The 15,011-nt window shown below is 40.0% G+C and overlaps 3 protein-coding genes across 8 annotated transcripts in view; 1 reads left to right on the top strand and 2 right to left on the bottom strand.

Moving 5' to 3' along the window:
- Positions 1 to 2,132, bottom strand: part of fubp1 (far upstream element (FUSE) binding protein 1) — a 10,427-nt gene extending 8,295 nt beyond the window's left edge. For 3 of the 5 annotated variants that reach the window (XM_027291801.1, XM_027291797.1, XM_027291811.1), the window contains exons 1-2: positions 1,978 to 2,132; positions 1,425 to 1,548 (exon numbers count right to left, since the gene is read on the bottom strand). In XM_027291801.1, coding sequence (XP_027147602.1) covers positions 1,425 to 1,548; positions 1,978 to 2,070 — 217 coding nt within the window. In that variant the 5' untranslated portion in view covers positions 2,071 to 2,132. The remainder of the gene's footprint in view (positions 1 to 1,424; positions 1,549 to 1,977) is intronic. The other 2 variants (XM_027291806.1, XM_027291815.1) reach the window with 1 other exon arrangement.
- Positions 2,133 to 3,022: 890 nt separating this feature from the next.
- slc25a24l (solute carrier family 25 member 24, like) lies at positions 3,023 to 7,280 on the bottom strand. 2 transcript variants are annotated; one of them, XM_019253593.2, is made up of 11 exons: positions 7,243 to 7,280; positions 6,989 to 7,136; positions 6,739 to 6,865; positions 6,192 to 6,279; positions 5,653 to 5,764; positions 5,371 to 5,529; positions 4,758 to 4,895; positions 4,555 to 4,665; positions 3,921 to 4,088; positions 3,700 to 3,838; positions 3,023 to 3,611 (listed from the first exon to the last, which is right to left on the bottom strand). In XM_019253593.2, the coding sequence occupies exons 2-11, from the start codon at positions 7,109 to 7,111 to the stop codon at positions 3,424 to 3,426; spliced, it is 1,353 nt and encodes a 450-aa protein (XP_019109138.1). In that variant the 5' UTR covers positions 7,112 to 7,136; positions 7,243 to 7,280; the 3' UTR covers positions 3,023 to 3,423. The 2 variants fall into 2 exon arrangements, with proteins under 2 accessions (XP_019109138.1, XP_010739872.2); XM_010741570.3 differs by having other exon boundaries at positions 6,989 to 7,264.
- A 1,925-nt stretch (positions 7,281 to 9,205) lies between these two features.
- dnajb4 (DnaJ heat shock protein family (Hsp40) member B4) lies at positions 9,206 to 14,041 on the top strand. Its single transcript, XM_010741571.3, has 3 exons — positions 9,206 to 9,753; positions 11,145 to 11,725; positions 13,209 to 14,041. The coding sequence occupies exons 1-3, from the start codon at positions 9,543 to 9,545 to the stop codon at positions 13,437 to 13,439; spliced, it is 1,023 nt and encodes a 340-aa protein (XP_010739873.1). The 5' UTR covers positions 9,206 to 9,542; the 3' UTR covers positions 13,440 to 14,041.
- The last annotated feature ends 970 nt before the right edge of the window (positions 14,042 to 15,011 follow it).

The raw sequence follows: 15,011 nt of genomic DNA, 5'->3' as shown, positions 1-15,011 counted from the left end.
TGATGGTGGTGAATATGTGGCTGTTGTTTTTTTAAGCTTACCAACCGTAGTGTAGTGTGAAAACATCACAAAGTATCACCCCCCTTAATGTATCCTTCTGTGTTTTTTCAGCCTTTTCAGGATGGGAGGAATGGTGTCCCCCAGGTAAATGCTAAGTTAGATAGAATATTTTGTCTTTCATGTTTGGGCTTTTTGTAGCCACTTTCTTTGTCTCCGGTTGGTCTGTGACAACAGACATAATAACCAGCATAAGTATCTCTCATTATACCGACTAAAAAAAACATTACTAACGGCTACACACAACATTACCTGAAATGTGTGACTGCTGCCACACACACAGCTGAAATATTGTCAGGTACACTTTGTAAAAATTAAAGTTAAAAAGTCTCTGACTGGAGCCATGTTTGGTGGTTTTTAGGTTATAACTGCCCAATAGATGTGTTTTTGCACCTTCAGCGGCCTTTTGGCGGCTGAGGTTTGTGTTGATGTGTAACTGTACTGTTGTAGGAAACACCTGGGGATGACCCTCTGCAGTTCATTTAGGAAAATGATTACCGTCTGGAGTAGATTGACCAATTTCTAATGTATGTGTAATGGGTAATGTGTAATAGGATCAGTGTATGGTTGGTTCTGTACGTACTCTCCCCCATTTGTATTTGTTTATTTCTTTTTTAACTTTACTTACATAATTTTTGTATTATACTTTGTGTATTTAAGTTCCTTTTCTTCGTAAGTGATTTATATTTATTATTTGTGTTGCCGTTTTGTTGTTTATGTCTTGTTCGCGAATTGAAGACGGTTTTACATGCTTTGGGGCACAGTTTGCAGCCTCAGTAGTTATATGTATGTGTTATGTGTCTGAAAATTAATAAAGACATTGTTGGAAAAAAACAACAACAACCAGGACAGTCCTAAATACTAGGCACAGTGCCCAGGCTACAGCAACTCATCTCTAAATGGAGAATTTATCGCTGTGATAGTCTTTAAGGTGCACCTAATCACCTGGAAACACATACATACAGTGAAATATGTACCTCACACATGTGTGTAAACACTCACAGTACCAACAATCCCCCATTTACCCACACCTAAATCACAGGATAACATGTTTGGTAACACATTTTCATAGTCAGACAGCTGTGAGGACAGATTAAGACAATATTAAGAGTCCATACACTCTAAAACACATGCAACAACTAACAATCTGCATAGGCTATAATCGGATTAACATGAAAATTAACTACTCGTGTGGTTAGTATTTATGTACAAGGTGTTAAAAGACTTATTGGAGACATTTCTGTAGGTGTAATTTAGTCGAGTTAAGCACATTTATAGGGCAAAATACAACTTGAAAAGAAAAGAAAAAACACACAGGCAAGCATTAAACTATTAAGACTTGCATTGAATCGATTTGAGTCACTGACCGATATTCAGGTTAGGCATGGGAAAATACCCACCAGCGTCCTCCAGGGGCCTTTTCTGGCCTCCGTAGCCAAATTCATTAGTTGGAGGTGCCGCAACTCCATCACCACCGATTTTTGCTGCGATCTGAAACACATTAAAACAAAAGAAAACAATAAATCAGATGTGTTTTTAAACCGTGCTGGATGTTTTGCAGGGTTTGTTGGACTGAGGCACGTTTCTGGCTGTGAGGCCTAACACGTCTAGCCCCGGAAATCCGGACCAACAAAGGAAGACGAATATTTACACTTTACTCGATTAATCGTTTTTAAAAAGCACACATGACTAATGTTTGCTGGTAGCTGGTGTGTTTAAGTGATTAAATCCACACAGCCAGCCTGGGATCGCGCCTGTTTTCACATCTGCTTTCGCTTTTTGTCGTGTCGTTAACGAGCTAACGGCTAGTCGTCTTTAGCTTTGGGACATTACGACGAAGAAAAGTCGCCAAACTCGCTTTAATTTCACCCCGTGCGCTGTTTTATTCGGCTCTAAAATAAACTAGCGGTCTTTCTTTACCTGTCGTGCTCGCTGTAGAGCGTCTTTAAAAGCGTCGTTCATGCCGCCGCCGGCGTTAGAGGACGGGGGAGCCACGCTGCTGTAGTCAGCCATGTCTGCTGCTCTTCTCTCTGCGCCGCCACAAGATGGACGGTTACATCCACGGGATGAGGACGGGGGGTCCCGCGGGCTGTGCGTGATCTCGCGATAACACACGAACACATTGTAGTCCATCTGTCGTCACGTCGTTCCATATTTGTAGTCTTTTTAGATAGATAGATAGATAGATAGATAGATAGATAGATAGATAGATAGATAGATAGATAGATAGATAGATAGATAGATAGATAGATAGATAGAAATAGAAAACTATATAAAAAAAAATGCTTTATAAAAATATGAGATTTTATAAGTTAGCCAGAATTTTTTAATTATTATTATTAATTGTTATATATATATAATTAGTATTATTCATTATAATTTGCTGTAAGACATTTTTCTTTTTTAAATTATTTATTATTATATTAAATTACGGCTAACTTTTTTAATTTGCTGTAGATTTTCTCGGCAGGTATCAACACAACATCAGATTTTCTTAACAGACAGACAGATAGATAGATAGATAGATAGATAGATAGATAGATAGATAGATAGATAGATAGATAGATAGATAGATAGATAGATAGATAGATAGATAGATAGATTAAGGCCAAAAGAGCTCCTGACTCTGTCTGTGAAACACATTCACATGTTCACCCTCTGTTGTGCATAAGGGTGGTGGACAGAGAATGGAGAGCAGTTTAATAAGTTTCTATCCCTAAACCAAGACATATTATTGGATATAATTATACACATCCACTATTTAGTATCTTGCCCAAGGACACTTCAACATGCATACTGCAGGAGTTGGGGATCTACTGATTAGTGGATGACCCTTTAAAATGTAATAACTGCCTTAATTTGTTTAAACAAATACTTGCACATATTATGTAAGACACATTTTGTTCACCTCATTACAGAGAAACAGAAAAAGTCCCGATACTTTAATGATAAATGGAAAAGAAGATTGTTATGAAACAAAACTTTATTGTAGCTCAAACTTTAACACATGTCCTCATTTACACAGCCCGCTCTCAAGTGGGCATTTATTGCAATTGGTCACATTGTAAATTTCAAGTCAACCATGCAACAGCACCTAGTGAGGCGTGCTCTCGTGCTCTTGGTTAGTGGTAAACCACTCACTTAATTAAAGCTTTATAAAAAGCTACAAATGTGCACCCACATTCACCTGGTAAAGAGTGCCCCACATATCGAGTCCTCACCACTCTGTGTCAGCCCCTCTCTCTCTCACCTGTCTTTCTCTACCGTCCAAAATGCTCAATTATTGTTAGTACGAGTTCACTTTTTGTTTTCTTTGTGTTCCTGATGAAAGCCCAGAAGAACAGGTCAACAACCTTTTTGCTACATTCAAGACTCCATTGAAGAAAACATATTTTCAAATTTTCTAGTTAAAGTGTAGTTTATCAGAGCACATGGAATGGCTCTAATAAAGCTGGCTCCCATTCCATTATAATATCCTCTAATCCCACGTCTTTCATAGATCCCTATAAGTCCTTGTAATACACCTGAAGCTGGACGTGAATCTGAGCTGAAAGCTGGAAAACAAGACAAATGGCTTAAATGAGTACAAGAGATTGCAGATTTTTTTCAGGTAAGCTGAAATGTGCCACAAAGGGGTTTTACCTTGTGCTTGTTGCTGAGTCCGGATCACTGCCAGCGGATAACTGGTCATTTGTCCAGAAGCAAAGGCCACAAAACTGAAGAAGAACAGTTTGGAGTCACTGTTGTAGGCTGGATCACTCTTTGCCCAGTTCATGATTGACTGCGATAAGAAGCAAACAGTTAAAGATAGTAACTTTCACATTGAACATGTATTTGATCTTCTGCATGTTGTTCTGTCTCACCTGATGAACAGCACACTCCACACCTGCGTAGGGGATCATGCAGAGGATGCTCGGCTTGAATCCTCTGTAAAAGGATGACAACGACTCATGTCTGTAAATAGATCGGGCGCAGGCCACAACGCCATGGTAGGTTCCAGCTTGCTGCAGGTTCAACCTCACCTTCAGCACCTGTAGGGGAGATAAGAGGAGAGAGATTATATACGGCATTTTACAATTTAGACGAGATAATGTTACTGAGTGATTACAGCAAACAAATGTTGCATGTGTTGGCCTCATTACTGCATTTCCAATATGTGCCATCAGGTCAGATTTGGTGTGAAAATATGTTGTTTTTTAGCACAGTCAGGAAACTGCTTTATGCCACAGGTGAGGTTATCACAAAGTTAACAGTTCCTCATCAAGACTTCATGTGAAATGAGCAAAATGACGTGTAAATCTCACATTTTCACCTCTTGAATTACGTTAAAAATGTTCCCACAGGATTCTCATTTGTTTGCAGCCAGGCACCAAAAGTAATCAGACAATAACATACTGATAAAACAGTAATAATCTATATTTTTATAATGTTCTGTGGTTATGGTGAACCACAATCAGAAACGTTAAAGCACTCAGACCTGTCACTGATCTTTGATACCTCTAAAGGGTAGAAGGCAGCATGAGCAACAGCACCGGAAACACAACCCAGGCCGAAACGCTGCTGCACCGTCAGAGTCTCCTGTGTACGGTTCTGGGTGTACACCTTCATCTGGACAAAGTAGAGAAGCCCTGAGCGCGCTTGTCAATTAGAAATACGAAACTGCTGCATCAATAATTCACACTATAGAGAGTCTGCCTCACCTGGGCGTAGATGAGACACTGTAGTGTGGACTGTGGTGTTCCTTTTAACACGTTGACAGCGTTGCCTTGCCACATCGAGCGCAGACCACCTGCCTTCATCTCCTGAAAGCCCTGTGAGAAGGCCTTGGATCCATGAACCTACAGAGCACACCGGAAATACTCATGTGAATCACTTTCATAGGCTGATACTACAGAAATAACAGTATATCTATATTTCTTTTGTTTGTTGTTCCAAAACAAGTGCTGCAAGTAACATGTTCTCGGGTATTTGTTTGGGATCATTCATAAATATATCAGATCATTCATCCATCCCTTTTCTGTGACCATTAATCCTCATCAGGGTCACGGTGGGGTTGGAGCCTATCCCAGCTGACGTTGGGCGAGAGGCGGGGTACACCCTCGACAAGTCGGCAGCTCATCACAGGGCACATAGAGGCAAACAACCCCTCAAACTCACATTCACACCTACGGGCAATTTAGAGTCACCAATTAGCCTGTTAAGTGCATGTCTTTGGGTTGTGGGAGGAAGATGGAGTACCTAGAAAGAACATGCAAACTCCACACAGAAAACCAGGAACCTTTTTGTTGTGAGGCGACTGATAGTGGAGCTGACCTGAAGTTGGGTCTTAAGTCGATCGATGGGTGCCGTCACACTTCGAGATACAGCGTCAGCCAGTCCTGCTGCAAGAACAAACGTCCTCCATGCACCAAAACCTGACGCCTCTTCAGGAAACTCAATGGGCATTGCACGACTCTCACCCACATCGAAAACCTACAGACAAATAAAAAATGAGCAATCCTCTTCTTTAATCACCGTATTATTACTCATGCTTAAGTGGATGTGTCATAGTTTGTGCACACCTCTGCTTTGCTGAGCGTCAAAAGACGATCTTACCAGATTGTGTTTCCACGAGGACACTAGCTCCCCGATGTTGTCCACGGGGTTGAGGATGACATGGTGCAGGAATTCACCCCAGTCCACTGTCATCGAACTGTCCTTATCCATCCTGATGTCCACCAAAAAAAAAACAGCCACAACAAAACAGTGCTTTGTCGGTTTGTTTCCATCACATTCCAGCTGACCAGCTGTGTATTTTGTCATCACACTGTGTCTACAGTATCACTTAACATAAAGGCATACTAAAGAAGGATGCAAGTGATAAGTAACTAATTTGCAACAGAACAGGGATAAGCATTTATAATACAGGTATGCACAGGTTTTATCTTGGTGAACTGATGGCTTGAAGGCTTGTTGTTATCTTACTTGCATAGAATTCAAAGTAATCTCTGATATGCCAACATCTTCATAACATGTGACCTGTTTCCAAAGCACTAATGTGTGTGTTCATTTCTGTTGTGTGTTGTATAATTGTTTAGGTTTGTTTTTTAAGTGCAACAATGAATCTAAGAGGTAGTGGGCAAAAAAAATCTTACATTTGAATAATTTTTTTTGCATTCGGCTTTGATATGACCACTCCTAACTCCTTAAACAAACATATGATGTCCTCCTGGTCAATCACTCCTGATCAGAGAAGAAATGCACAAAATTACAAACAGATATTGGCACTGCTCTTCCACTTATACTGTGCAATGTGTAAAATGATAACTGTGCTATCTGGAAAGTGTCACCCTACGAGTGCAAAGGTCAGTTTGACGTGCTATATTTGTCTCCTGTGTACTATAAACAACTGTTAAGCAAGCCTGCCTTTTCCTGTCTGACCTTGAAAATACATTTTATTGTCAAAGAATTTACATTTATGTAGTTTACAAAGAATACGCCCAGGTAGGACTACTAATAATCTACATGACAGTGTGTTGTTTAAACAAAACAGCAAGTGTAATGCTTAAAAACACATTAAAAATCATTATACAGTGTTCATAGTATGTGTTCAATAAGGCTGTTGTACTTTTTTATAGCATTTACCTTGACAAATATACATATATGTAACATTTTGCAAGATGTAAGGCTCTGACCACTCACCACACTTGTTCTTATCAAGGTCATGAAAGTAAATTTTCCATTTCCTCTCTCTGTCCATCATGTAGCTGAGGAACTCTTTATAATCCAGCAGGCCATCTTTGTTTTTGTCATAAGAATCAATGATATTCTAAGAGGGAGACATTTAAAAAAACGCTGTAATGACAAGCACTTCAGTGCATGAATGAAATAAGAGCTTGGCACATGCAGTGCATGCTGTTAAAATGATTAAAAATGTTATTAAGAATATTACCTGGACCTTGCCATCTGCTGAGAGGATCCCATGCTTCCTCATTTCATCGTGGAGCTCCGCCACCGATATGAATCCATCATTGTTTCGATCCACTTTAGCAAATAAGCCACGAAACTGATCCATGCTCTGTCTGCAGACAGATCAGACCCTGTATTCAAAAATGAAGATGCAAAGAAAATGCAGCCTGTTTCATCTGATTTGGATCCTTCAAAAGAGAGAAACCATGCAGTGATAATCGTAAAGAGATTATTGACCTGCAGCTGACTCATTGGCGGAGCTCAGGGCCAATGCAGTGCAGTAAGATAAACTCAAAGGGTGTCACTGTCTCTGTGGTGCAGCAGGTGGCGCTGTGGCTGCAAGACAACAGCTCATCATCAGCACCATCTTCAATCACTGAACCCCCTTCCTCTGTTTGTGCACCTGCTGAAGTTTTCATACATATTTATTTTTTATTTATTCTGTTAAACAACATACATATCATATGTCCAAATATATATAATAGTTAGACACAAATATAGTATACACAAATATATACATTCAATCCGCCGGGACATGTAGAAATACTGTATAAACATATTAAATACAGCACAATCAGAATTTTAGATGGCTATCTTTTGTTTTGATGACAGCTTTGCACACTCTTGATGTAGTGGACATACAATCCAAAGATCCACAGTCATAAATAAGGTGTAACCACACAACCACCTGTGCCAATTACAGGAAATTATAGTGATCCAGAGAACATTTCCGATCAAAACAAATAAACAACTCAAGCTATGTACATGTTTTGGGCTTTTACACCTGACATTCTCTCAGTCAGTCATGAGGTTGTCACCTGGAATGGTTTTCCGACAGTCTTGAAGGAGTTCCCATATATGCTGAGCACTGGTCGGCTGCCTTTCCTTCACTCTACAGTCCAACACATCCCAAACCATCTCAACTGAGTTTAGGTTGGATGGTTGTGGAGGCCAGGTCATCTGATGCAGCCGTTACATGGAGGCCTGGAGGTGTGTTTTGGGTCATTGTTCTGTTGAAAAACAAACGATGGCCTCACTCAGCACAAACTAGGTGGGGTGGCATGTTGCTGCAGAAGAGTACAGTAGCTATGCTGGTTAAGTTTGCCTTGAATTCTTCACAGTGGGAACCACACATGCAGATAGCATCCGTTCAATTTCTTTGAGTCTCACAAAGACAGGAGTTACAACCAGAAATTCTCAAATTTGGACTTGCACTGCTCTAATGTTCATTCAACATTACTCTTCTTGTTGTTGGTCTCTCTCAGTTGTGCTTTCTTTGATGCAATTTAACCATGAAGGTCTGATTCATGCAGTCTTCTCTCAGAGATGTGTCTGCAGCTTGAACTCTGTGAAGCTTTTATGTGGGCTCCAATCTGAGCCCAGGTATACTTCACATGGAAAATTCTTCATTGTTTTCATCAAGTAATGTACTGCATTCACAAGGACACCAGGAAAAGTGTTGTTGTTAGTACAGGGATCTAAATTAAAAGGAAGTTTTTCCTTGCCACTGTTGCCAAGTGCAGTCTAGACCTGCTCTATACGATCTATATTATATATAAATAAAACTGAACTAAAATCCCAAATGGCTATATTTTAGGGCAACTATATGCAGGATTTGAATCATGTTAGGTGTAATAAAGAAACAGATGAGAGTGTTACAAACACATGATATCGTTCTTCTTCTGAAATCATGATGTCCAATTCATTTTCCCACTTAAGCTTTACATCGAGTGGTTTTACTCTGACATTTTTATTAAACTCCCATAAAGTTTAGAAACAACCCTTAATGCACAATTGAGTAATTGAGTAAATTCTACTATTTACATCACATAACAGGTATCAAAGTTGGACATCTTGTGTGTTGTTGGAGCTGTTTGTGTTTGAGTTTATATTATTAAAATAAATACGTTTTGATGTTTTTTTTTAATAACATGCATCTATTTCTACCACTAGATTTTTTTCTTCTTTTAACTATCTTAAAGTAATATTTACTAATTTCAAAGGAGACCTTTTTTCACTTGGTTTTAGGGGGTTTAAAAGGAAACCAGTGGATATTTTTCCCCCCAGGATTATTCAGGATCAGTGAGACCATTTTGGAGTCTACCCACTTACCAGGATGAGCTTAAGAAGGTTTATTTATTTATTTATTTATTTGTCTATTTATTCTCATCCTGACAGAACAGCTGACACACACCGGAACCAGATTTGCTTCTTGGGTTAAACTTGACGTTGGCGCTGTGGATGCAGGAGAGGGAGCTGTGTCTATTTAAAGAGGGTCATCCAAGTCGCGGATAAATAGCAGAAGGTCCACGGCGTTGACTAACCCTCCTCTAAATGGTTTTCATCCCGCACTGTGTATCCGTCTGCGGCTTGTTGAGGTTTATTAGTCCAGACTGAGGCCGATCCACTGCTGTGACAACCATCCGTCGACCAAGACCCAGATCCAGATCCAGTCTGATCTCAGCTCTCCTCCTCCTCCCTATTTTTTTTTCTTATTATTATTTGATCATTCCCTGCCGCGGATACCTGAAAGAAAGATGGGTAAAGATTACTATAAAACATTGGGCATCTCTAAAGGAGCCACAGATGAGGATATTAAGAAAGCTTACAAAAAACAAGCGCTGAAATGGCACCCGGACAAAAACAAGTCTGCAGCCGCCGAGGAGAAATTTAAGGAAATCGCCGAGGCATATGAAGTCCTCAGTGATCCGAAGAAAAGAGAAGTTTATGATCAGTACGGAGAGGAAGGTAATGTGTCTTTTTTATTGCATTTAATTGCATTTTTCTTTTTACCGAGTTTAACTCCCCTTCAGCCTGCTGTTATAAGACCCGTTATAAAGCTGGGATGGATGTGAAACACAGCTGGCTTTAGTTCAAGTCTGTAACCAGCAGCCAGGCCCAGGCTGTTCATCAGATTATAGGGCTGCTGCTCTGAACATTTTTTATTATAAGGATTAGCTTTTACGTTTATAAGAGAAATAAAAAGCCTGTCATCATCTGCAGCACAGATCTTCATAGAAATGTGGGTGTTGTAATAGAAAGAAACAGCTTTATGTACAGTGTGACGTACTTAAATAGCATGTTTGATGTGAGGGACATCATCTCTGTGTTCACATATTGAAATATTTTCTTTATTTTTTATTTAATGCTATGTAGCAAAGGGTACATGCTGAACATCTTCAGTGATGGTTATATAACTGAATCAAGTTTTTTTTTTCTCACCAGTAAGGCATGCACATGTATCCTTGAAATGTGAAGAATACGCCTCCTGTAAAGGCATGCAACAAACAGAGCATCAATGTGTGCTTTGTTAGTGATAAAATGCACATTTCTGTTACATTCCCATTAGACAAATACTATTTCCATAGTAGATTATATACTGTAATATCTCAAAAATGGAGGATTTACCTATGGAGTGTGTACAGTGTCAGAATTTGTTCATTAAAGACTCAAGTTCCTGAGTAACTTGGTCCACTTTTGTACTTAATGTACTAATGTACTTATTGAAACCATTTCTAATACCTTAAGTCAGGGTATTGATCAATATACCAGTTTCGATACTAGTGCTCTCTTTTTGCTGAATTAAAATCTGTATATTAAACTTCATTTTATTGATAAGGGTTTGCTATGATGCTGAGACAATGGGCTGTTGTGACTGAAATAAGACAGAACACTGACTTTTTTAATGACATTGACAAATAAAGACCCTAGGATTGATGAATTGTTTGTTAGTACTCAATCATCATCAAGTCCATAGAGCTCAAAGTGGCATCTTCAGATGTCTTGTTTTGTCTGACCAACATTCAAAAATCCAAACATTAGATAACATAATTTTATTTGTAAAGTGCCAATTCATAGCAGAAATTATCTCACAAAACTTTCCATATAGAGAAGGTCTACACCGAGACCCGACAACTCCCACCATGAGCAAGTACTTGGTGGTGGTGTGAATGTGAGAAAAAGCGACCAATTCACACATTTGAGAACCTGTGACCATCTAATATTCATATTTTTTTGTTGACAATGAATCAATTATCAAAATATTGGTCTCTTCTTACCCTGCACTTGATCCATGGTTTGGATGGTAGATGAAAGGTCAATGTTAGGCTGACTGATCAATCATTTCTGTTGTCCATCAGGTCTCAAGGGAGGAAATGGACCTTCTGGTGATGGACAGGGCAGCACCTTCACCTACACCTTCCATGGGGACCCTCATGCCACATTTGCCACTTTCTTTGGGGGTTCAAACCCTTTTGATATGTTCTTTGGTCGTAAAGCCAACGGCCGAGATGACGAGGACATGGAAGTGGACGGAAATGATCCCTTTGGCTCCTTCACCAGCTTCAATCTAAACGGATTCCCCCGGGACGGCCATGTCGGCCCCGGAGGACAGCAGCGTCGGAAGCAGGACCCAGCCATCATCCACGAACTGAGGGTTTCCCTGGAGGAGGTCTTCCACGGCTGCACCAAGAGGATGAAAATCTCTCGCAAAAGGCTAAATCCAGATGGCAGGACCATGCGCACTGAGGATAAGATCCTCACTATCGAGATCAAGCGGGGCTGGAAAGAGGGAACCAAGATCACGTTCCCGCGGGAGGGAGACGAGTCACACAATACCATTCCTGCTGACATTGTTTTCGTCATCAAGGACAAGCCACATCCTCACTTTAGGCGGGAAGGCTCAAACATTGTCTATCCTGTGCGCGTGAGCTTACGACAGGTGAGGCATTTTCTATTTTGACACCCACCCACTGACTGAGTGTAGCAGTATTAATAGAGTCTGATAGAGGATTTAGTCACACACACAGGGGAGAGTCAGAACAAGCTCTCATTTGGTTTAAAGTGCTGCTTTAAAACTCTGATGCTCAAAAAGCAGGTTACAGTCAATAAGCTGTAGGAAATCTGCCTCAACAACTGCTTTCCCTGGAAGGTATAGACAGACTGAGCATAGTACTGAACTACACACACACACACACTCTGGCTGTGGCACTTATGTAATGTAGATCATCAACATTGAGAAATAGGAGCTGTATGACAGGGAGGGCAGAGAGGCGACGCCCGCCCACGCACACAGTGAAAAGATGTACTTATATGGCTCCTCTGACTCTCACAATTACAGTAGATCTCTCAACTTTTAATCACTTTTAACAGTAGCTTGATCAAATAATCTCAACTCAAGCGTCACTTGATGACTAGATCTTTCCACTACGTCTTGCTGTCTTCAGGAAAATGTTCAATCTTTGAATAGAGAGATTACGCCCACCTGTTATCACCTGATGACAGCTGAGCCATCTCCACGACAGCTGAGCAAACTTCCATCCAGTAATGAAGACTGTCGATGTGGTACACAGTGGTTGAAAGCTATTTGCTCATTGTTCAAATATCTATGGTGCATCTCTGTACGTCTGTAGATAAAAAATAACACAAGCAGTGATGGAATTGGTAAATTCCAATCAGAAATCTCATGTAAACACACCCAGTCCAGTATGCAATGAAAAGCCATGAGCATTTTTTGTCAGTTTCACTGCCAACGCAGTTTCACCTTCACACTTCGATGGGCAGGTTGAGGCAAGGTATTCAGTTGGTTGCAGCCTCACTGCGAGATGCCACTAAATCCTGGACACAGTCAGCTGAATTCAAGGTTAACTGTCCACCAGGTAGCACAAGCGTTGATGGTAGTTACAGCTGAAGAACTGTAGATATTTAGAAGGTTGAGGAATTGCAATCATTAGAGCAACCTGCAAACTGTCACCACTATATAGTTTGTTTACCAGAGAACATTTAAATTTTATTTTTCAGTAGTAGTGTCAAGTGTCTAGCTCCTGTAAAAACAGGGATTCTTATTAAAAATGTTATATCGACTGATACATTATAATCAGATTTGTTGTGAACAAATATAGATGTAAGTTTTGGCTTCAAGCATTGGTCAGACTATCCATCTGCTCAATGTGTTAAACTGGGCAATCCTATATCAACTGTCAGCTGAAATGTTTGCATACATTTGCTATATCATGCGATATACTGATTGAACACATCTTTACTAATATTATGATATTCATTTCAACCATATTACCCAACAAGATTACACATGTATAAATGTAATCTCAGCCGGCGAACGGATTCATGTGTTATGTTCGCCTACAGTAGATCATGAGTGGGTTGCTGTTGCTCCTGATTCTCACTCCATATTTCTGTCTTTTCAGTCGTTGTGCGGATGCTCAGTTACCGTGTCGACGATAGATGGGAAGACGTGCAACATGAAGATCACCGATGTCATCAAACCTGGCATGAGAAAGACTGTCGCCGGACAAGGTCTCCCCTTCCCCAAAAACCCAGAGCAGAGAGGGGATCTGGTGGTGGAGTTTGATGTTAATTTTCCAGAGACATTGCCTGGCAACGCCAAGGACGTCCTGAAAAGGCATTTACCTACCTAGGATGAAGGGAAAGGGCAGATAACTGCATGACAGTGCTCGTCCTCATTACCAAACACGCTCGCACAAACACACACACAGACATACAAGGACAGATCTGACAGCTCACAGATGGACCTCCTACTGACGAATGTGCAATTTCTATTTTTGAGCTATGTGGTGTTTTTTTATAAATACCATGCATGCTGCCAAGTTGATATAAGTGCAAGTGAAAGACTGTCTGGGTTGTTAATATCTGAAAGTTACACATTTTATGTATGTGGATCTTTGCCACAACATTACTTTACCTTTTTGTTTGATGGAAATATTTGGTAGTGAATAAGTCTACAGTTGCCAAAAATCCCAGCGACCCTGGGAAACATTTCAGTGCCAAACGTTTCATTTTCTTGCTCTCAGTTAGATTTGACAGGCTTCATTACTGACTGACTGTTTAACTGTTTATTTTTGTCATGAAGAGATAGAAACCGCAATTCGGAGGCTGTCTTAAACTTTGTGTACAGGTCATAGAGAAGAAACTGGTTGAATGAATCGTCATGTGTGCATTTTAGAAAACTGACATGTGAAGATATTGAACTTGAATTTTAAAATAAATATTTCCACAAGAAGCGATCTTGAGCTGTTTCAGTTGTGCGGAGACATTTGCTGAATCCACCATGAGATTAACAGTAGTAGATATTAGTAGTAAAGTAAAGACATACATATTTATATATGTATATATATATATAATACTGAATTTATGCTCACTAATGGCAAAGCTATGAATGTGTAAACATAGCTGTCTGGTCACAGCTGCTGGCTATCAGCTGCCAACACCGAGGCCTTTACGCTCTCCCACCAGGGGACGCCACATCACTCATCATGGCTAAGGGGCCAACAGAGACGGGGTCCATGTTGGGCATAGAGGCTGCTGACATTTGTAGAGAAGTTCAGAGCACGAAGAGTGGCATGAAAAATAAATGTTTGGGCTCTATTAAAGCTGTTGTAACATGCAAGTATTTTCTAGATAGATCAGACAGATCTTTCGAGGAACAAATTGTTCCCTTTAGCAAAGAGAAAGTGTTAGAGATTGGTGTAAATGATGAGTCACTATTATCCAGGGAGCATGGTGAGTAAACACACCTGCTCCTTCTCCGTGTGTGAGTTTTGCAGCCTAATGTGAATCTATATTGGACATAATTATGGGATCTAAAATAGAAAAGGAAAGGTTTTTAGAGGTTTGAAAACATTCATTTATTTCAATGTTAGTTTACCAGTGAGTGAATTTCACAGTTTACTCACCTGTCGTCTTTCATCAGTGATTATGCAGAGTTATGGCATTCTTTGTTGTAAAGAATAAAAAACAATTCATCCTGATCTTACATCCAGTTCATGAAATACAAGCAGCAAGGAGTCCTAGAAATAACTTTTTAGGTACTATGATATATTAATATTATAATAAAAATCAGATGTTGTTTAAAGAGTAACTACCCAGACTTGTTGATCTTGTTTGATAAATTGCCTGTGATGTGTGAGGTCACGTGTCCGCATCGGCTGGGGCTGAAGACTACAAGTTCTGGCGGTATGGAAATGTACTTA

Source organism: Larimichthys crocea, chromosome II, assembly GCF_000972845.2.
Source record: "Larimichthys crocea isolate SSNF chromosome II, L_crocea_2.0, whole genome shotgun sequence".
Taxonomy (NCBI): Eukaryota; Metazoa; Chordata; class Actinopteri; family Sciaenidae; genus Larimichthys; species Larimichthys crocea.
The sequence above is the reverse complement of the archived record's forward strand: the minus strand, read 5'-3'. Positions and strand labels throughout refer to the sequence as shown.

Coding starts and splice junctions, on each gene's coding strand:
- dnajb4 (XM_010741571.3), top strand. CDS start 9,543: ATGGGTAAAGATTACTATAAAACATTGGGCATCTCTAAAGGAGCCACA. Junction 9,754..11,144: donor TGATCAGTACGGAGAGGAAG/GTAATGTGTCTT, acceptor GTTGTCCATCAG/GTCTCAAGGGAGGAAATGGA. Junction 11,726..13,208: donor TGCGCGTGAGCTTACGACAG/GTGAGGCATTTT, acceptor CTGTCTTTTCAG/TCGTTGTGCGGATGCTCAGT.
- slc25a24l (XM_019253593.2), bottom strand. CDS start 7,111: ATGGATCAGTTTCGTGGCTTATTTGCTAAAGTGGATCGAAACAATGAT. Junction 5,530..5,652: donor CCTCGTGGAAACACAATCTG/GTAAGATCGTCT, acceptor ATTTGTCTGTAG/GTTTTCGATGTGGGTGAGAG. Junction 3,839..3,920: donor TGGAGTGTGCTGTTCATCAG/GTGAGACAGAAC, acceptor TTCTTATCGCAG/TCAATCATGAACTGGGCAAA.